General features: G+C 41.1%; 1 protein-coding gene across 1 annotated transcript in view; it reads right to left on the bottom strand.

The window, feature by feature from the left end:
- Positions 1–22,544, bottom strand: part of SLC2A13 (solute carrier family 2 member 13) — a 165,494-nt gene that overhangs the window by 42,931 nt on the left and 100,019 nt on the right. The window contains exons 5-6 of the mRNA XM_074583138.1: positions 8,389–8,552; positions 790–910 (exon numbers count right to left, since the gene is read on the bottom strand). Of these exons, the coding sequence (XP_074439239.1) occupies positions 790–910; positions 8,389–8,552 (285 nt within the window). The remainder of the gene's footprint in view (positions 1–789; positions 911–8,388; positions 8,553–22,544) is intronic.

Raw genomic sequence — 22,544 nt, 5'->3', positions numbered from 1 at the left:
CCATGAGCCGTATTTCTAGCCAGTATCGCTAGGAAACTAGAAGTCTCATTTCTTGATATTTATCTCTATTGCAAGCACACATAAAACAGATTTTGAACATAAGTAAGAATTTCTTCAGCTTTTTTATTAGTCTTCACTCAACAGGGAATTTTCTAGTCTGCCAGCTAAATGAACATAAGCGCATTCACATGTGAATAAAAACCGCGAAATACAGAAAATGACACATTCCTAACACCCTAGAAGATATGTTATTTTAAACAATGATTGCACATGAAATTGCCTCCTCTACCCACTATAGAAACAAAGGTCAAAAAATTCACATTCATTTTAATTGTTAATTGGTCTGCAATTATCTGAAGATGATTTCTTTTCCACTCAGGAAAACAAAAGGCAAAGACAACATCTTCTTGAAGAGTTTACAGCTGTTATACTTGACAAATCTACAAGTAGATTAATGACAGCAAACATTTTTACAGATTACTTTTTAAATATTCCTAACTTTGCGTCCACTATAAATTGCAGCAGGTATGATATAACAAAGGAGATTTCAGCTGTGGAGTTTGCTGCTTAACCACATTATTTAGTCCAAGAAACTCCAATGGATTATTCAGAGCATTTAAACAGAGTCTAATTTTCTCTGTTGACAGAAGTTAGGATTTTAATTTTAATCCAGTTAGTTCCTTGTTCTAGACTTTGTGAATAATTGTCTATTACTCACACTAGGTTGTAAAACGCAGTTAACTGAAAACAATCTTCCAGAAGATTGGATGAATGATCATGAAATCTCACCTGTATTTTGTGCAGGTAGAGTTTTGATGTGAAGGATCTGGTGGATTAAGTGTGATTCTTGGCGAGACCTGAGCTGATAGCAAAAATCCCGAAGCTAGGATAATGAGTGCTACAGCAGTACCTAAAAATACAGATAAAGAACAATGTGATACTTTTCTCCAGAGTACATGAAATAATTTGCTATTGAACTGAACTATGAACTACGCTTGGGAAAGCAAGGCACACGGCATTCGCTAAGGAGCTGTGATGAGAACCTAAGAAAAATACCCTTTGCTACATCCACATCTTGAATTAGGTTAGATGTTAAAGTCAAGCGCATCAGGTTCAATGTCCAGATATTAAATTAATAGGTTGAGGCTTTTTGTTTCAATATGTGGAATTGAAGACTGCATGAATGAACGGATATATTCTTTTTGGTGTTGAAAATAATGCTGTAAAGGTAATATTTAATAGTGACTTTAAAATCACCACACTTCTTCCCACTCCCACACCCAGACTTGCAGGCTTTCCTATAAAATAGAAAATAGCATCAGCTTTTTCATTGGCTCTGCTTCCCTTTGTGAAACGAGAGAAATTTGACTTTTCATAAAAACACCACCAAAACGCCCACCTGCAATTTCTGATCTTGTTTCAAAGATCACACATAGCATCTGCTAGGAAAAAGCCCCCTTCCATCTATTTGCTCCTGTCCCCGACAACAAATTCCTTGTGTACAAGCTGGGCAAAGTGACGAGAGGGAAGACGGCAAAAAAGTGCAACAGGCCATTACTAGAACATAACCCATAGTTCTCCTACCTCATTTGTCACACACACACAATATGCTGTATCATCTTAATGAAAATTTATATACTTCACTACTCATGATACTATTCCAACCATCCCAAACTCAGACTTATAAAACCTTTGCATTTTGCTACTTGACAAGGCATCGAGCTCTATGTTGTATAAAATACCCTGTATACCTATTTCTATACTCACTATTTATGTGGATGTGGCATGTTTTATTTATTATCATGTATATTCTGATTTAAAAATACAAAACTAGTAATAAAGTTATTCGTTAGGATAGGAACACCTCTCCTATAAGGACAGGCTGAGAGAGTTGGAGTTGTTCAGCCTGGAGAAAAGAAGGCTCCGGGGAGACCTGATAGCGGCCTTCCAGTACCTGAAGGGGGCCTACAGGAGAGATGGGGAGGGACTCTTTGTCAGGGAGTGGAGCAATAGGACAAGGGGTAATGGTTTTAAACTGAAAGAGCGGAGATTTAGATTAGATACTAGGAAGAAATTCTTTACTCTGAGGGTGGTGAGACACTGGAACAGGTTGCCCAGAGAAGCTGTGGATGCCCCATCCCTGGAAGCATTCAAGGCCAGGCTGGATGGGGCTTTGAGCAACCTGGTCTAGTGGGAGGTGTCCCTGCCCATGGCAGTGTCGTTGGAAATAGATGATCTTTAAGGTCCCTTCCAACCCAAACCATTCTATGGTTCTATGATCATGAATTAGTTACTAACGATCTAATAACATTATCTTTACCATACAAAAACAGACTCTCAAACCACTGAAGCACATCCCAGTTGGAAGACAGCATCCATTAAGTGTGCAGTGATACAGCTTAATGGTTGAGGGCAAATGAAAGATACTGTAATTCAATTCCAAATACTCCTCATCATCTGTTTGCTCTGTAGGTTAGAAGCGTGTAAGTAATCTTCTCAGAAATGCATCTGTGCAAGCCTTTAGAAATGCCTCTACATTAAAAACCTTAACATGTCACTCTGGTAATCTTTAAGAAATTACACATTATCTGTTTTTTATTTTGAGGTTTGGGTTTTTTTGGTGGGTGGAGGGCAGAGGAGAAGTTTCGGCAGTTTCAGGGGTGGGTTTGACAGAGTTTTTGGAGAGAAAAGAGTTTCCTAGCAGGCAAATCCACCAAGTATGTGAAAAACTTTTTTCTGAGATATAAATAATATCTTAAGTACCAAGATCTGTGTAATAAAATTATTCATGAATGCGTCTGTGCAGCAGCCATGGCTAATAGGCATGAATATGCATGAACTGGAGATGATTGGACCACGCATTTACCTGCACCGAGGCAACTAAGACCTTAAACTCAATCATAAACTGTATGGGGAGAAAGCACCTACTCACCATAAAACGTGATTTCAGTTTATTTATACTTGCCTTTGTACTGCTATGGCTAGTAGGTACGCTGGGGTACCTAGGTACCCCAGGTTTTGGGGCAGGCTGGATATTGCACTAGATTTACTGTACTTTCAAAATGCCATAAACCAGACAGCAAATATCTTTAGACAGGGCCTATAACCTTATTCGTATTCATTCTAAATATGCTTTGTCTGTCTTTTAAGCTAACCAAATACAGTACCACTCACTTCCAGTACCTCTGCAAATGTCTTATTTCTTTGGAAAAGTACTGAATATGTAAACTTGGCAAATTAAGTTTATCAAATATTTTTGTTCTGTGGGAAGTTTGTCTATGATGAACAAAACCAAACAACGACAGTACATCACTAGCTAAGATTAAAAAAAAAAAGAAAGGAAATAATCCTGAAGAAATTTTAGATTCTCTCTCTTACAAAAAGAGATACAAATTGTCCAATGACCAAGTGGCACCATGCTTTCAAACTGATAATTTCTGAAGGGGAAAAACACAAATGAAATGGATACTGCACTTGTCAAAATTCCTGCATATTTCCCAATTAAAAGCTTTGAAGAAAGACATTACGTGAAGAAAGAGAGCAAAATAAAGAAATGATGCCAAGATATAAAATGAATGGAAAACTAAGACGAATCAGTAACTGTAGTTAAGAGAATAAAAAGGTGTGCATTGGGGTTTTTTTGGCAGAAGCAGTTTACTATAATTTTTCTAATGCTTCTGGATCTATATGAACGGCTCAATTTTTCAAAAGTTGCTAATGTTTCGAAAATTATAAGGATAGATTAAATTGAATTTAAAATAGCTCTTTCCCAAATGTTTTCAGAAAGCAGGAAAAGCTGCACGAGTTTACGAAATTAAATTACGGTATGTTGGCTTTTAATGAAAATATTTATGTTACTATCTCTCTCGTGACTATTCTTGTAGGTTATCATCTAACAAACATCAAATCAATTAACCTTTACCAAAAAAATCCCCACAACCTTGCAGCAGCAGGCAAAGCTAGTCTTTGTTTTACGCAATGGGAGACCGGGGCATACCTGGCTTCTCCAAAGACCAGAGAAGAAGCCAGTAATAACTCAGCGTGAAAGCCAATGTCCTTAGAAATGTAAACCGAAGTACAGCACTAAAATCTAAGTTTACCCCATGAGAAAACTCATCATGGAAAACAGATCCATCAGCAGATTTAGCAATTATCGTTTTATTAAACAGCCCTCTTGCTAAGGAAAATACATCACATCCACCACTACCTAAATCAAAGTGACAAACATTACATAAAAAAATTCCAAATAGTACAGAGAGTTGACATATGATTTCAGTACTGTCATTATTTGTATTTTCTTAAGGAGGGGCCGTATGATAAAGAACCGTGCAAGCAATGCAGCATGCATCAAGTGACACTGCAGACTGGCATCTGACCACAGAAGGACCAAGAATATTTTTATCAAACAACCAGAGTCAAAAAGCAAAGAGTTCTGTGATTGTATGAAAAGTCGACGTGGGAGTCACACCTATGGGGCTGGGTCCCGATAAGCAATAAAATCCCAAAGGGCTGGACAGGTGTATGAGGTGTCGGGGCCAAATACATAATACTCTATTCCAATAGAATATAAAGGACAGGCAGCAGCCAAGAACCAGAAGTACCAGTTGCAGTGCCAGGAGGGATCCACTTCATGGAAAGACAAGACAACAGGCAAGTATCACAGGGCAGAGTGGGGGGAAGGTATTGAACATGGGGAATGGTACAGAACCGGGTCTTTCCACTCTGAAAGACTTGACTGGAGACATACAAGAACTTATAGGGGAGATGTATTTTAACTCATCTGGAGGTAGACTGTGATAAAAGTAGCAACTTGACATTGTTATTGGTTTGTTTTTTTAAGATGTGAGGAAAGTGCTTTTCCGATCTCCTCTGTCATGAGCACATTTCTGAACTTGGATTGTGAAAAGCTCTTCATAGAATCATAGAACCATAGGGTTGGAAGGGACCTCTGGATATCATCTAGTCCAACCTCCCTGCCAGTGCAGGGTCACCTACAGCAGTTTGCACAGGAACACGTCCAGGCGGGTTTTGAATGTCTCCAGAGATGGAGACTCCACCACCTCTCTGGGCAGCCTGTGCCAGGGCTCTGCCACCCTCAAAGGAAAGAAGTTCCTCCTCAAGTTTACGTGGAACTTCCTCTGCTCAAGTTTGTGCCCATTACCTCTGGTCCTGTCCCCGGGGCACCACTGAAAAGAGCCTGGCCCCATCCTCCTGACACCCACCCTTTAAGTATTTATAAGTGTTGATAAGATCCCCCCTCACCCGTCTTTTTTCCAGGCTGAAGAGACCCAAATCGCTCAGCCTTTCTTCATAGGAGAGGTGTTCGAGTCCCCTAATCATCTTGGTAGCCCTTTGCTGCACCCTCTCCAGCAGTTCCCTGTCCTTCTTGGACCGGGGAGCCCAGAACTGGACACAGTACTCCAGATGCGGCCTCACCAAGGCAGAGTAGAGGAGGAGGATGACCTCCCACGACTCTTCTTGATGCACCCCAGGATGCCATTGGCCTTCTTGGCCACAAGGGCACATTGCTGGCTCATGGTCGTCCTGTTGTCCACCAGGACTCCCAGGTCTCTTTCCACTGAGCTGTTCTCCAGCAGGTCAGCCCCCAACCTGTCCTGGCGCATGGGGTTATTCCTCCCCAGGTGCAGCACCCTACACTTGCCCTTGTTGAATTTCATAAGGTTCCTCTCTGCCCAACTCTCCAGCCTGTCCAGGTCTCTCTCTGTATGGCGGCACAGCCTTCCGGTGTGTCAGCCACCACCCCCAGCTTTGTGTCATCAGCGAACTTGCTGAGGGTGCACTCTATCCCCTCATCCAGGTCATTGATGAATACATTGGAGAGGACTGGACCCAGTACTGACCCCTGGGGAACACCACCCGTCACTGGTCTCCAACTAGACTCTGTGCCCCTAATCACGACCCTCTGAGCTCTGTCTTTCAACCAGTTATCTATCCACCTTACTGTCCATTCATCTAACCCACTCTTCCTAAGCTTCCCTATGAGGATGCTGTGGGAGACCGTGTCGAACGCCTTGCTTAAGTCAAGGTAGACCACATCTACCGCCCTCCCCTCATCTATCCATCCAGACATGCCATCATAGAAGGCTATCAGATTAGTCAGACATGATTTCCCCTTGGTGAATCCATGTTGAGTACTTCTGATAGCTTTCTTTTCCTCCACATGCCTTGAGATGATGCCCAGAATGAGCTGTTCCATCATCTTTCCAGTGATGGAGGTGAGGCTGACCAGCCTGTAGCTCCCGTGCTCCTCCTTCTTGCCTTTCTTGAAGACTGGAGTGACATTGGCTGTCCAGCAGTCCTCAGGCACCTTGCCTGTTCTCCAAGACCTTTCAAAGATGATGGAGAGTGGCCCAGCAATGACTTCCGCCAGCTCCCTCAGCACTCTCGGGTGCATCCCATCGGGGCCCATGGACTTGTGAATATCTAATTGATCCCTCACTCGATCCTCCTCAACCCAAGGGAAGTCTTCTTCTTTCCTGTTACTTCCCCCAAGGCCTGGGACTCCTGAGGGCTGGGCCGAGCAGTAAAGACCGAAGCAAAGAAGGCATTCAGTAACTCTGCCTTCTCCGCATTCTCCGTCACCATGGCTCCTGTCTCATTCAACAGTGGGCCCACAACTTCTCTGGTCTTCCTTTTGCCTCCAATACACTTGTAGAAGCCCTTCCTGTTGAGCTTGACATCCCTGGCCAGGTTTAATTCCAAGGCGGCCTTGGCTTTCCTTGTTTCATCCCTGCACGCCCTGGCAGCATTCTTGTAATCCTCCCAAGGGGTCAGTCCCTTCTTCCACTTATTGTAAACTTCCTCCTTCCACTTGAGCTTTTTCAGAAGCTCCCTGTTCAACCATGCAAGTCTCCTGCGTCCCTTGGCCGATTTCTTGCTCTTAGGGATGCACCAATCCTGAGCTTGGCGGAAGTGGTCTTCAAATACCAACCAGCTCTCTTGAGCCCCTTTGCCTTCCAGAGCCCTAGCCCGCGGGATCTCTCCAAGCAGTTTCTTGAAGAGGTCGAAGTTAGCCCTCCTGAAATCCAAGGCTGTAATTTTACTTCTTGTTGTTTTGTGCGTAGTACCCATGATCCTGAACTCTATCATTTCATGATCACTACAACCTAGGGTGCCCCCAACCTTAAAGTCCTCCACTAGTCCTTCTGTGTTTGTCAGTTCTTCAAGTTTCTCAACCCCAAATCACAATGGTGATACACCAAATGCAGGTGTATTATAACTTGGAAATACCAAATTGCCTCCACACTGCATGTTTTCATTTACAAATCTGGGTAACTCCGTATCAAACCAGATGTGACACTGTGCCGCCACTGTTCTGCCTATATAAATGCATTCAAATACTGTGAGTGCAGATTAACTCCCATCGCTTGGGAACCACAAATGGCCAGCGACTTGGCAGGTGGTCCCCCACTCTGCTGTGCTGCGCTAACTGGAGGTTTGGATCCCTGACAGCGACAACAGAACAAAATATGAAGACATTAAACCCTCCCGGCTAAACACTTACGAACATTATTTCAAGAGGAGCAGGAAATGTTTCTCTTTTCCAAACCTTGTTCTTGGAAACGTCTAAACCTTTCAGACGTTCAGCCAGAGGCAGGTATTGGTCACAGATCACTTCAGCCAGAACAAGCATGTAACGTGGGAGTAGGCAGGGATTTACTGGGTAAAGGGCAGGACATGGCTGAGTGTAGGCAAGACTGCTCACTCTGCCTTCTGCTTCCAAGAGACAGCTTCGCGATGAGTTACAGTGTTTCAATATTTCAACAAAATGTACAAATCCAAAATTCTGTCTTTTAGTATCTCATACAGGAGACTAACTAAAATGACCTTAGTGCAGGTAAGGTATTTACTGTATGGTATTTCAGACAACCGTGCAAAGAACCGCATTACATTTCTAGAAGTGCTGCAATGGCTATGCAATACGCATAGTTCTTCATAATATGTTCTGAATTCCCATTAATGAGCCAGAAATTACTTATCGCATATGCATACATGAGATTTTACAAAACTGATCAGTTGCGAAGTTCCAAGCATTTGATTCCTTATACTGAAAAAACGCATAAAAAAAGCTAAATAAAAACGTTGTCAAACATGGCTTGAATGAAAAATGGCACCTGAAAAAATAACATGCTAAACCCCTCTTTTTTGAATTAGCCTTTAGCTGTGGTACTGTAGAACTGGTTTTGAAAAGCCATATGGTTTCAGGGAGAAGATGGGGCCAAAACTGTTATTTTAAAAAGGACTACTTCGAAAAAACTAGCACTTGAAATTTTACTTTCATTTTACTAATGTCGTGGTTCTGTTTTACCTCAAGCCAGGACAATTACTAATTATGAGGGAAATACAATACACCAATTAAACACTCACCTGTTAAGCTACCAAGTGTAAGTTTCCGACGACCCATTCTTTCAACGAGCCAGACTCCCACGAGAGTAAAAATGAAGTTTATAAATGCTGTCAGTGCGGCCAGCCAGATTGCAAGCCTGTCGTCCTCGACTCCTGACATCTGCAAAATGGTAGCACTGTAGTACCTGCGAGCGGAGGGAGAGACAAATACAAACACTGCTGATTTCAATTTGGCTCATGTTAGAGTTTCTGATTTTAAATCGAAAAAGATCGTAACAAATACCAAGTGTGACCTCCCGCATAATGCAGCCGCAGACTGACACCCAATTACCCTGGGAAATCAGGCATAACCAAGGCATAACTTGCACTTGACTAAAGTTTTGACTGGCAGACATCAAGAGACGAATTGCCATTCCCTTGGCTGTTTATATTTTCAATGGTCAATCATATTCTGCCAGAAGCAGGGTTTGCATTTTTAATTTAAATAAATCCGGTTTTCAAATCCAGCCGTTGCTTTGTGCACTATCTTTTTTTTTTCCTGCCAAAACATGCAGGATTTTAGCACTCTGAGTACTGTCTAGGGAAAGATAGCTCAAAAATCAAATACGTTTTCACTCCCGCTAAAGGTCATACAGAACTAATCTATGGCATCCAACAAGCGACACTTGCAACCTCCTGGTTTGAGGTTTTGCAGTTTTATTTCACTGCCACTGAAGCGCCCGAAATCTTCTCCATTGTATTACTTTTGTCTTAACCAGCGTACAACTGCATTGAAATGCCCCAGCACCGTGTTGCAGGGATGTGAATCGACACCCAACAGGAGCGTCTGACAGAAGCTTCCACTTCTCTCTAAAACGAATCAACCATTCCACACAAACAGCAACTCATAAATAAATCAACTGAGCAAAATGAAAAGGGGGAAAAAAAAAAGGAAGCCTTCTCCCATTTTTCACAGCAATCAAATGAATACAGATATTGTGTCTACGTTCTCAGGGAGAGCAAAATAAATCTTCAAGAAAACACAGGAGTAGTTTTGTTCATGTTGCAGAAGCGCTTTTCATCTTGTTCTTTTAATTTGTGCTCTCTGAAATACTGAATATTCATGCCCTCAAACACCTAGCAGCCTATAGGCTTTCACACAGCAATAACCATCAGAAATGTTAAAGTTCACTTTTGCGTTTTCCTGGTCAAAACGCAGCTTGCTTTAAATGTCCCCCTTTTGTCTTAATGCCCAGATGTGTTATCCTTAGAAATTTTTGTGGCCCACACTTTTCTATTCTAAGCATAAACCACTTTGTATTTCAAACCAATAATCCAGGATGATCAATATGCTCAACTGACTACTTACAAAAGAGCTCGAGCCGTTTGAGACGCTACCAGCCATAAATGATTGTGCCTACAGCTGGATGTTATGGCCCTCCCCTTTGGCTAAGGCAAGTATTTAGATCCTCACAGCTCCCCCGGCTCCTCTTCCCCACCAGTACAGCCACCTGAGGCTCATGGTGCGGCAGGAGAAGACCTCCAGCGGGAAACTGTTGGTATTTATACGCACATGGGTTATGAGCCTGGCTCCGTGCTCTGCCTGCTCGTTAGGGACTGCAACACCTCGTCCAGGCTCATTTTGTCTGAAAGAGCCACACACTCTGACGTCCCAGCAAGGATGTGAATCTTGGAGAGATGAAGATTCATGAAGCATAGACGTCATCTGAATTAAAACGCTAATGTTAACGCGTCCTCACTTCTTAAGGCTCTCTTAAATTAAATTCCTAACTGCCTGTCAAAATTTATATCCTACTGCGCTGCTGTAGTCACAAAATCACCCAAGTAGTCTCTGATCTCCCAGTACCACCTTTCTTCTTAAGGGTAGGAAAATAACAATAAATGTCAAGTCTCGGCCCACTGACACCTGCTGAAACTCCTATTTACTTCCAACAGACAAGGCTTCAGGAAGCCGTGTTTAACTCCACACATCTAAATCTTCTCAAAATCCAACTCTACTGGGAAGTCAGAAATTGCCAGTTGTCAGCAGCAATGTATAGCATCCTGATCCTGTATGGTTAAAAAAGCAAAGAATAAAGAATCACGTAAAAGCACGTAGATGTCTACTGCCTGATCTATGCAAACAGGCACCTTCTGCCCCCGACATTCCTTCTGGTTGCAATAGGCAGCCTTGTTTATTGCACCCTCTGGTTATATATTCTCAACTAGCAGCTTACTTTTTATCCATAAATAAACAAGATATTTCATTTCTATGGAAAACAAACCAGGGAAATTTAGATTCTGCAAATCCAAATGCCAAGCTACCAAAGCCTGGGTGCTGGCAGTGACGTTCATGTTTATTATGGCATAGCAATCTAATTTCAAAAATGTAAAAGAACGCTTGCATAGATTATGATAACTACTAAATATATACACTTAAGTTCACCTATTTTAGCATGCCCATTTTTTATACCAACCCGTGCAGCCCTAACTGCCGATTAATCTAACAAGATGACAGGTCTTTATCATTTCTTCCTGACAAGGAAAAAAAAAACCTATGTGGCAGAAAAAGGTCAAGTTGTGATATTATACAGCCCCAGTGAATACTGCAGGTCCTGCAGGGAATGTAATTTCAGTGACAAAGTTGCGCAGTCCTAGCTTATTTTGTAGAATGTAAAGAAAATGACAAAAGCACGTGTGTATTCTTGGAATTTTTAAGCAAGTACTGTATCTTGGAAAGCAAACAACTACAGACAATTACAAAGCCACACAAAGTGAGTCAGATATATACAGAAATATTTAAATATTGATAATTTCTGAGGATGTCAAAGTTATGAAGTTGTTCTACCAAGAGTTGCTGTATGTTAAAAAAAACACCCTGACACATTTCCGCATTTTACTCAGACTAATCCTTTGACTATATACCGAAAACGAGCAGTATCGGAGGAACTGAAGGAAGCACACCAAACACTCTCCTCCCTCTTCTCCTTTAAAGCGTCAGTATTTTTTTTTAAAGCAATGCCATCCAATGTTTAAAGAAAAGGAGAATCCCCCCCCCCCCCAAGCAGGTCTTACGGACAATTCCGGATGCACCCAGGTTCCTGGGTTAGCTCATTCGGCAGCAGAGCAGCAGCCCACCGTGCCAGGCTTGGCAGCTGTGTGCCATCACAGCTTCGACTGTCCCCGTCTTTCACGAGGGGCTGCTCCAGCCCACCTGTTCTATCAAGTCTACTCCAACAAAGTTTCTGTCTGAGGGTGTCAGCCTTTTGGGGCAGAATTTGTAATTCTGGTAAAAATAATGAATAAATGTAAGTAACTCAGAAGTACATCTTGGAAACATTTACATTTTTGCTTTTTTTAAAAAAAAACAAAACAAAACAAAACAACACAACAAACCAGAGTACTCTGGCATTACTTTGCAAGGGTTTGTTAACATTTTCTAGCACAGTACTTCAGGAATCATTGTCCAACTACTCAAACTACTCAGTCCAAGAAAATCAGTCTCTAGAGATAATGAAATCCTCTATCTTTTTTTCTCAACTCAACTGAAATAACGCAAAATGAAGTGGAAAGTAGTGCAATAGCCGAGAAGCGAACGATTACATATTGGAGAAAATCCAAAATGGTGGCAGTTTCAACAGACTTACATGCTCTTTCTGCAACTGTGCACAAAGAAAGATCCTCTCCTTCTCCTCTATCAGGTTATTCTACATTACAACTATTGGACTAAGACAGACAAAAGTATTCATAACAAAACATGCTCCACATTCACAAAAGCACGTTTCATTTACACCTTCAACCTGTTTCTCTGCTCCTTTAGGAATTACTAAAGCTTATTCCTACCAAGTTTGATAATTTCCAGCACGGGAACTGCATTAGACGGGTGCTGGCTGGGCCAGGCGTGCAGCGTTACCCAGCCAAGGCACCCAGGGCGCTGCAGTGTCCCTGGCCCCCAGCAGCAGGGCTGCCACACCGAGGGAAACCCAGTCACAACCTTCTCCCGCCTGTAGCCCCGACTGGAGCGACCCGTGCTGCCGAGCATGACAAAGCCTAGTTATTCAAAAAACAGCAACATGTTACAGCATATATACATGTGGAATACGGAATCTTGTCCCCCAGATGACTTTCAAAGTGGGGAAAGGTTCACATGAGAAGCGACAGGTCCACATTTTCAGGTACAGACACTTTCAGGCTGGCCACGGTGCCACCCATCAAGCCAGGCAGCCGCATCACTGTGAGGTGATGCCAACACCAACCGGGAAGCTGGACCATTTAGACAGATGCCATCTTGTAAAAAACATCTGAGGGACAAATGCCAATTCAAATTTCATATTGATTCGAACAAAAGTGTCCAACTCAATCTACAAGCCTTCTGTTTCATGTTTCCCTCCTTTCACAAACTATCACATGTCCCTTGTAAAGACAGCCATAGTGTTCTCCAAGACAGCTCATTGACACATGCTTTGAACATATATATTATGACAATGAGAAAAACAGGTTAAGCCATCCTTAACATTTCACCTTTATGTGATAAAAGATACGGCGGTTTTACATGTTGCTAACCTGAATGGCAACAGCAGCAAAAAAACAGCGATGCCATGGCGTGGAATACAGAACCTCCGCTGCACCACAAGGCTGGGCAGTGGCTGGCTTAGCTTGCTGTGTCCCACTCGCTGCAGGTGGAGGAGATGGGGAAAGACCACAGGCCCCTACATACAGCTCCTGAATCATTCCACCTACTCGAAGGCCTGATTTGAATTTGCACATGATATACTTGCTCTGAGAACTGAAAATGAATTTTTATAATAGCACTACTGTTATTAACTGCTTCTAATCCTGCAAATGTACATGTCTTCCTCTTTAGTCTTTTGTTTGTAGCTTAAACACAACAATCATACTGACTCTGAAGATTCAGAGGTGCTCAAGGAAAAACACGCGTGAGCCAGGAAACTCCCACTGGAATTACCACTGCTGGAAAAAGGCCAGGCACATCAAGAAACTGCAGTTCAGTGAAAGATGAATTATATAAGCTTGATAACAGATTATAGAGCAAAGCATCCTTATGGAAAGGGCAAGCTTGCATCTGCCTGTCCCACCCATTTACAACTATGTTATGAAAGGAATTTAATCAAGAAAGTTTAAGCTGACACTTTCATCACGAAGCGCCTGCAGAATTACCATGGCTTCGCCAATAGATTAAACCGTGGCACCTCGTCTGTGTAGATGAACTCACAGAAACAGCAGGAGAAAGCATGAGCAGTGCATGGGAAATTAGAAGCCAAAGTACTGGAAATGAAAAGAAGTAGTTAATATACCTGGAAGGAGCCAAAGAGAGCAGATGCTCCAGATGTGGAGGCTCTCCAACAGGAGGGATGCTATGGCCCTGCTAAGCACCATATGAAGCCTGGGGAAGGGAAAGGCACACTGGCAAAGTGCTGTAGATGCAGCAAAGTGAAAATATCCCTTGTTTAGACTTCTTTGAAATACGGAGTGCAGAGCACTATAGCAGCATTTGATAATATAATTGGAGTGTTGGATAATGTGGTTCAGCTTCCCAGCTTCATGTTGTGCACACCACAGCGATAAGGGAGATGTGGTGGTTTCCACTTGCAGAGGTTGCATTCAGAGCAATCACGGACACCAGTTTGAAGACCTGGGCAGTTATGGAAACTCTGCTACTTCCCCGTCTACATCTCTAATCACGTCTGCCTAATCTCTTACCTTGCTTTTTAAACCTCCTGCTCGAGCAGGTGGATTGGACCAGATGACCTTTAGAGCTCCCCTCCAGCCTCAACCAGTCTGTGATTCCGTGAAACACAAATTTGATCGCCTCCTTTCTGAACTCTTATTATATAAATTAGTAATATTAATATCAACAGTAGCACTGATATTATGAAATATCTGAGCATAGATCTACTTTTCAATGGGAATTGCCTTTGCCAGACAAAACTTTGTGATGCTGAATCTCCATGAGCTATGCATAATGGAAATGGAAAGTCACAGTAAGGCTAAGAACTAACCTTATTTTTGACATTAGACATGTAACAAAGTTGATCACAAAAGCTGTAAAAATCCGTTTCATCACTACAATTCAGCATCAGTCCCAGGACTATCACATTAGTCAATCTACGGCCTTTAGATTCCTTAAAAACTTAAAACCTTAAAACGTCAACTGTTAAATTGAAAAAGGGAGTAACGAACAACCTCAACCACCCTCTGAAAGCTCATATAGTGACACACAGGGCAAACCTGCTCAGCCAAACTAGTGCTGTCAGGTCTTGTGCGATCCCCTCCCAATCTCTGCTCTCCTCCAATCCAGCTGGATTGTAAACTTTTTAGTCACCTTTTCACTTACTTAACTTTTCAGAATTACGCAGACAGCCTCTTGCTTGAAATCGCATGACTTAACTGCCTTCCCCTTTAGCGTGTATACCACCTTCCTTCAATTCGTATTTTGAAAACGTACCTCACGGCCTAGACTTGTGCCCTACTGGAGACTGTAGGACCCAAAGCAAGCAGAGGATTAGCCTGCCTCAAGGCTCTGCTCTGCACAAGACTGTTTCAGTGCCGGTCCCTCCTGCAGGACACTCCGCTGTTCTCTAAAACAGTAACAGATGCTATGTTTCCAACATATTAGTAAATCTGATTCTACCTTCTTCCATTTAAAAATCACAGAGAATGTGAACAATGATATTTACACCAAAAAAAAAATACATATATTTAAATATATATGACTCCACATGCAATTAGATACACACACTCAAACTTTGTGGCTAACATTCTGTTAAATGCAATGCATCTTGTTTTACTTCACGTGCTGTAGCAGGGCAGCAGGGAACATTTTGTCATATTTACTGTTGTCTTCCAAAAGATACTTGCCAATAATTTCAATCTATTATAAGACGTTGCTGTTTGTACGTGTCCACAGCATCTCTCGTGGCAGAGATGAGACGTGCCTGTATGACAATGTACAAACAAAAAGTCTTTTATCATCTATCCAGTGGATGTCAATAAGACCCTTCCAGCTCATTAGCTCCTCAGGCAACCAGACTTCAGGTATAAAACAGGACTACTGGGTACACGTACCTTTAGTTTCAGGTTAAGAAGGCAAAATATCTAAGGACTAGATCCTGAAATCTTACTGAAGCCTGCTGATTCATACTGACTCTGCTGCTTTGTAGGATTCCAATTTAAGACAACAGTTGAATGTTCTTTCCCATACTTCTACTTTTGAAGTCCTAAAGAGCTCTCTGAGGAAAAGGCTGATGTATCATCTCAAAAGTCCATACTGGATTTTTTGAAATAAGTGCCTGGGAGGCGAGCCGGGGGAGTGCCACTGTACGCTTACCTACGGTAATTATACCTTCAAATTCCCCACTTAGCAGTAATGATGTATGGTGTTATAAATGCTTCCAGCATAGAGTATGCCATTTATTAGAACCAGTACATTTTGATAATAAAAAACCTCATCATTTGGTACTGTTTGACAGATAACTCTATACACCCAATAGGTTCTTTGATTCACCACACGTTATCTACGTGCAAGGCACATGAAAAGGTTTTAAGGATTACCATTTAATTAAGAAAACACAGGAATTTTTTTTAGTGTCCAAAGAAAGAGAATAAATTCTATAGCTATTAAGCAAAGTAAGTGTACTGGTGTTTGACAGGGATCAAAAATACCTTTAAAGGCTTAAGATCACCAAGATACACAAGGGAATTCACTTCCCTAAGTTAACGAGATACTGTCACACAGCTATTGGGTCATTTGAAAATACTGTTGCAGTATCTGCTGTGAGATTAGAGAAATTTTTTTTTTTTTTACTTGTTTGCTCTGCAGCAGATACCTCTTTGCAGACAGCCAGAGTGCTTGTCACGCGCAGTCATTTCACCCCTCTATGTGGGTCCTTCCCAGGTCTCACAAGAAACTATGGGGAGAGGGAATTGTTTTCTTCTTCATAATAGAAAAGATGGTAAAATACAAGGAGAAAGAGGAGTTAGAACTATTACTTAAAATAAAATAAAAAAAAATTCAGGCAGAAAAATAACACCAAACTCCTACATAAGTCTGTAACAAAGTGCTCTGTAAATTCAAGGACAGAACCCTGTGGTTAAATTCATTGAAGAAGTAGGTTAAATTTAACTGGAGAGTTAAACTGAAGAGTAACAGGCAGAGATGGAAACTGAATAAAAGCACTGGGAGGAACAAAGTCTTGACCATCCTCCTCCTCTTCCCAAAAGAGAGATGCAGTTTCCAGCACAGAACAAATAGGTTCGAATCCATAACACCCATATGCTTAGCACTGCAACAAAAAGCAAAGTAATGTCAACTTTTTCACCTTGTTTTCAGTGTCTTCACTCAACATATAAGTGCCTAACTCTTCAACAGATCATTTATGAAAGAAAATCACCATCATCCCCTATTTTATAAATGGAGACCACTGAGGCTTTTGGGAAGAGGAGGAAAACCGACAGCTCTTTGCAGTTATGCACGAGTACTACCTGCGGCAGAACAATGACACTCCAGACTCTCACTGCAGGTAAGCGCTCTCTGCAAATTAGTAAGCATAAAAGCAGGGAAAGAAAATCCCCCAGGCATTTCACAAAACATACCTCATTCAACTATTCATTTATTCTGACAACCTCAGTTTAATTTAAATTATGTTTAATATTCCAGGGCATTCTAGCACTGCAAAGCACTAATGCCTGCCACAAGCTGTCTGGGATCCCAAAAAAACTAAATCAGTCCTCATTAAAATCCACAGACTTGCTAAATGTACATAGCATTAAAAAAAAAATAAAACAATCAAGCTAGCCCCTTTGTTTAAGCCAAGGCCAGTGGCAAACAATGGGATGATATACACTACAGTCTCACTGTAAGAACCAGGAGTTGGCAAGCTGGGAGTAATGGGATCTCAAAAAGTAATGAAAAAAATGAAACAGGCTTTTGAACCAAGCTTCTGTGCTAAATATTTATTTATCTTTTGGGAAAAAATGTACTACTTCCAATTTTTGCTTATGTATAATAAAAAGATAACATCACAATTTAACCTCAACTTTTCATCCATGGTTTAGTATCTGAATGGAATCATGCTAAATGTCCCAAACTTCCCTTCCAGGCAGGCCAGAAGGAAAACCATATGTTAATAAATGCATTATGAAGTGTTTTTAAAAAAAGTAATTTCAGTGTTCCTTATAGGATCTGATCTTTCAGTTATGAAAAAAAGAGGATATTTTTCACACACAGCAAGGCAAAGTGTTATTCAGTTTGCACAGCACTTCTTTTCAGATAGTATATCTTCAAAATATTGCACCTCTAACTCTTTTAGTTACCCTCACAGGGTCAGATTCCCCACATACACTCTGTGGAGCTTTACAAAGGACATCTTTGAGTACCCCTGTTGGTGGAGATTCTCGAGAAAACCATTTCACATTTTCTTAGACAGCGCTGAAATAACTGCCCAGATGTACCATATTGTCACCTACCACTGGAGTATCTGAGTTTTGTTTACATTTCTCCTAATTATAAGCATATGACAAATACATATATATTTAAGAATAATAATTTCAATATATGCAAATGGGAACTACATTAAAAATGTCCATTTAACAATAGCCCTTTCCATGGCTGAGATACATGACTCAATCCTGAGAGCACTAGCTCTACTGTTCCCCTCAGCAACAAAGTCATTAATATACATACACACATCTTCTTGTAGAAAGACATAAGCATCGCACAACTCCTTGGGAGAATGCAGCTAGTTCAGAGTGATTAGATAGGACTACTAGCTCACAAATGGTATCTGTAACATTTTCTGCCAGTTCTTCAAAGACCGTGGTACAGAATACACCAGAGATGGTACTCTATCCACACAGAGAAGACAGGTAGTATATATTCATAAGCTGTAGAATACACGTTAAATAAATCAGTCTTACAGCCACAAAGCCCTAATTGGGCCTTTGATGGTGTAATGAAATACAACACAACCTTTACAGATGAGAGAGACCACATTACTGCCCACTCACTCTGCCACTCATTCCTGATTCCTGCTCACTGAGCCCCATGGTGCTCTGAGCCCCCGTGCCCAGACCAGCTCCTGCCCCTTTTCCTCTGCCCCAGAAGCTCTGTTAGGCTCCTGCTCTCTGATTGTCCTACCATTTCACTCCTTGCATAGAGTAAATTATTTATCTCCTCATTTCTGAATGCTTCACCTTGCACTCCTGCTAGTCACTTAACAACCTTTTAAAAATGTAATTTAAAAAACAAACAAGACCGCCCCCACCCAAAAAACCCCAACCCAATCCCATCCTTCACTCCTCCAATTCTTGGGTTTTCAGGTAAGGGGGATCCTATGAAAGCTGAGCAGCTAAGCACAGGAGACTAGATTTCAAAAGAAAAATACTTCCTACCAGGAAACCACACTTTATTCTTTTTTTTTTTAAATCACTAACTTCACTTACAGACAACACACCACTACGAATCTAAACATTCACAGAGTTTTAAATATTCAAACAAGAAAAAAGATCTTTGTAAATCTCTCATATCTGTAACTACTTTACTAAAAACACAGTCTTCCACATACAGAACTTTATTTCCATATTGAAATCATACAAATGATCAAAATAATTTGTCCATGGCATATAAAAACTAGTTAATATTCCAGCGACACTACAAGTATTAATTCATATGTGAAATCTTATTAATATTCCATCCTTTTCAATTTTAATTAGAAGATGTTGCATTAACAATGTTTATCTTGCACAGCTTAGCATTTTTAGAGCTCAACCCATGAGAAAGATTGTAATGAATTCTTGCTAAGAATCCACAAAATTGGTCTAAAAAAATGAATCGGTCAACTTAGTATCTTCTGATCACCAAGAAAAATTTAACAGAGACATAATAAAGCCTTTGTGTCTATCAAGCTATATATTCATTCATTTTAAGATACTGATTGACCTTCTAATACAGATTTCCTATGAACTTTTAAATCCAAATATTGCCTGTAGATTGTAGATTTTGTAGAAAGCAGTAGAAAGCAATCATTAATTGCTATATCAAGTCTCCTTTCTTAGGTCACTGAACTACACGCTCATGTCCATTTTAAAACCGAGGAAGCCCGCAACTTCCTACTTGTCCCAATGACACAATTATCAAAGCCAAGTGCCCAGAGACAGCGCTGCTCTTAAAAATGGCGCTAGACAGCTCAAAACCAACAGCAAATCTGCGACTGTCTTAAAGGCTTTCGGTTTCTTTGGATCAGGTTTAAAATACTTGAACACAACATCCCCATCCCTCCAGAAGAACAAGTGTCAGGCCAGACAATGGGCTGCACTTCTGGAAAGGCAAGAAGATGCACAAGGGAAAAACATTAATTTAATCAGAAGTTAGGATGCTGAGACAAATGAGTGTCAAGAAATTCCATCAATGAAAAAAAACAGGAAATATAGAACCAGTAGCAGAATACATTGCTGGGGACATAAGGTTGGACAAAGGACAGCAGAAATTAGAAAGTCAACAGTTAACAACCCAGTGAGGAAAAAAACCTCATCGGCAAGGTCAGCACGGCTGACAAAGGCCTGGCATGGGGTGCAGGATGGCAGCGCCCAAGCACACAGCAACGCAGCCAGGGCAGTGCCACAGAAGCCTCTAACATCACTATCCTGCTAGGGAGGAGGAGCTCTTAAAGCCACCGTGACGACCCTAACACATACTCCCAGTGATGCTGGAATAAATGGTGGAAGCCTACTTTAAGAACGTCGCAGCAAATACACATTTTTTTCTCATTCTGAATTAGTCTATTACAGCACCACACACAAAAAAAACTTAAATAAAAATAAAAAATCTATTGGCACCAATCCCACAGTCATTCAGGGAAAACTCCATGACGAGCAATGAGGAATAACAGCATGCATATGTGCATATGAGTACTGCAGTCACTACTGGGCACAATGCCCTTACTAGTAACAATTTTAAGCATATGTCCTATGTAAAAAAAAATAAATAAAAATGTAACTTCCCCAGGCTCAAATGCACAGATGCACCCACATTATCAACAGTCATTTTACGACTGTTTAAAAAACAAACACAAAAGAGTAATGCTGGAGTGACACCATCTGAGCTCATTATTCATGGTGGCAGATGAGATCCTTTTCTGGAGTACAAAAAAGGTTCTGGCAAAATTATCCTAAGTTGACAGCCTCAACTGACCATTCTAAATCTACATTCAGGAATTTACATTTTCAGATGTTTCTGGCACCAAATACGCAGAAATGGCAACCGTTCAGTGTCTTTCAAATTCACGCCACACTCACTTGTGGTGATTTAATTGAGATTTCTAAATCAAATCTCAGGTTTTAATATTCATATAATCAAACATTACGCTTGCAATACATTTCAGGCATACATTGCACATAGACTAGATCTCGGCAGACTTGTATTTTCTCCTTCCTTAGAAAACAAAATTAACTGCACAGCAAACTTAAGTGTGTGCAGTGTGAATATTAATTTGGCGGTGTCTGCTTCTATTACACACAGTCTTTTCTGTTGTCTTTCGTCCCATCTGTTCCAGCAGAAAAATGAAAAAATTACAGCAGACCCAAAGAATTCCTTAGAGCAGTATCACCAATGTACACAGATTTTTTTTTCCTTTCATGTTCAGGATGGGAAAAAACACAGAAGTAATGTTAACATAGCATATAGATGACAATCAGAAAACCAAAGGGTTTGATGTCTGAGGTTTGAATGATTAATCTACCTGAATGCTACATCTACTGCTGCTTTGGAAATTTCCTTTTCACTTTCAACAGTAAAAATTGCCTGAACAGCCTAGTTCTTTGCCTCTTACCACAAAGTAATTTGCAAGCACGCCAAGTATGCATTTCTGCTTTTCTGCCGGTAACTAAACAAAGCATCAATCTAAAGTTCTGATGCTCTACCCTGAGATTCTCAAGTTAGACCTCTTCCTACCCACGTTGCTTCACTCTGTGCCCTCAATGTGCTTTGTGGAGGTTCTCTGCTTACAGCAGAGGTGAAAAGAACTAGATTCTAATTCCCAGTCCAAAAAGTTTAATACAAAAATGTAACACCATCAGCGGGAAAGACCCAGAACAAGCTTTCAGTACCAAATCTAGAGAATCACTTGCACAAGCTGAGCTCCTTTCAACAAGTGTGGCTCCCCTGGCGCACTGGGTGCCCGAATCACCAAGCCCTACTGCACCATAAGGCGACCCTTCTGACTTCTTTTGAGAAAGACCTACCCTAGGTTAGACACCTCACTCTAAAAAGAGATTCATGGCTGAAAATGCAAGAGGCAGCAGGTATCGCCCTGCTCTAGAGGGAGCTATTGCTCCCCTTGCTGTCCTGCAGCAATGGCTTGCTGGTCCTCTGGTCAAGCCACCAACCTTTGGGAATCCCCTTCACAGACACCTCAGTCTACTCATTTTCTACGTGAAGACATCTGGAATTTAACTGAGGAAACTGAATTTACTTGCTTCTCCATGGCTCTAGCTCTTAGCTTGTACTTTCTTAATTGTTATGTGGGTGCAGCTATGTTTCACCACTGCTGCGAAGTTTGTGACTTCTGCGCCGGTGGCCATTCATAAATGCTAAGTAGAATTATCATTACCCTTTGGATGCAATGAGAAAATTAAAGCAGCTACAAAATAGACTTCTAGCAGAGGACTCCAATACGTTTCTAATGTACTGTGAAAAATAAAACTGTACTTAGAAAAGCACTGAATGGCTATTTGGGGAACGCATGTTTCAACATAGCCTGCGCAATGAAAGCAAAGCAATGCGTTCTGAACATGCTACCTATTCTAAAGGACAAACACATTACTCTTTTCTTCAATACAAAATGTAGCAATTACACACCACATCAAAATTATTAGAGCTATACAAAGTACTGTGAAGACTAACGTAATAAAGAGTTAAAGGCTAATGTAACAAAGAGTTAGATTCTCTACAGTGCAGAACAGTAGCCTTTTAATCTATGAACCATATGCCAGGCAACAGATTTGTTTGATAATCTCTAGCGTCTCTTATACGCTGTATACTTTTATTTGACGGGGAAATTCTGTTCTAAATTTACATAGGCCACTTTTAAAATGTTCTTATATATGACTTAACCACATAGGAGAGAACTTACTGTTTATACAATGTATACAGTTCAGTATTAAGGGTGCATGCCACCCTTTAT

The sequence above is a fragment of the Larus michahellis genome, chromosome 1 (genome assembly GCF_964199755.1).
Source record: "Larus michahellis chromosome 1, bLarMic1.1, whole genome shotgun sequence".
Taxonomy (NCBI): Eukaryota; Metazoa; Chordata; class Aves; order Charadriiformes; family Laridae; genus Larus; species Larus michahellis.
The sequence above is the reverse complement of the archived record's forward strand: the minus strand, read 5'-3'. Positions and strand labels throughout refer to the sequence as shown.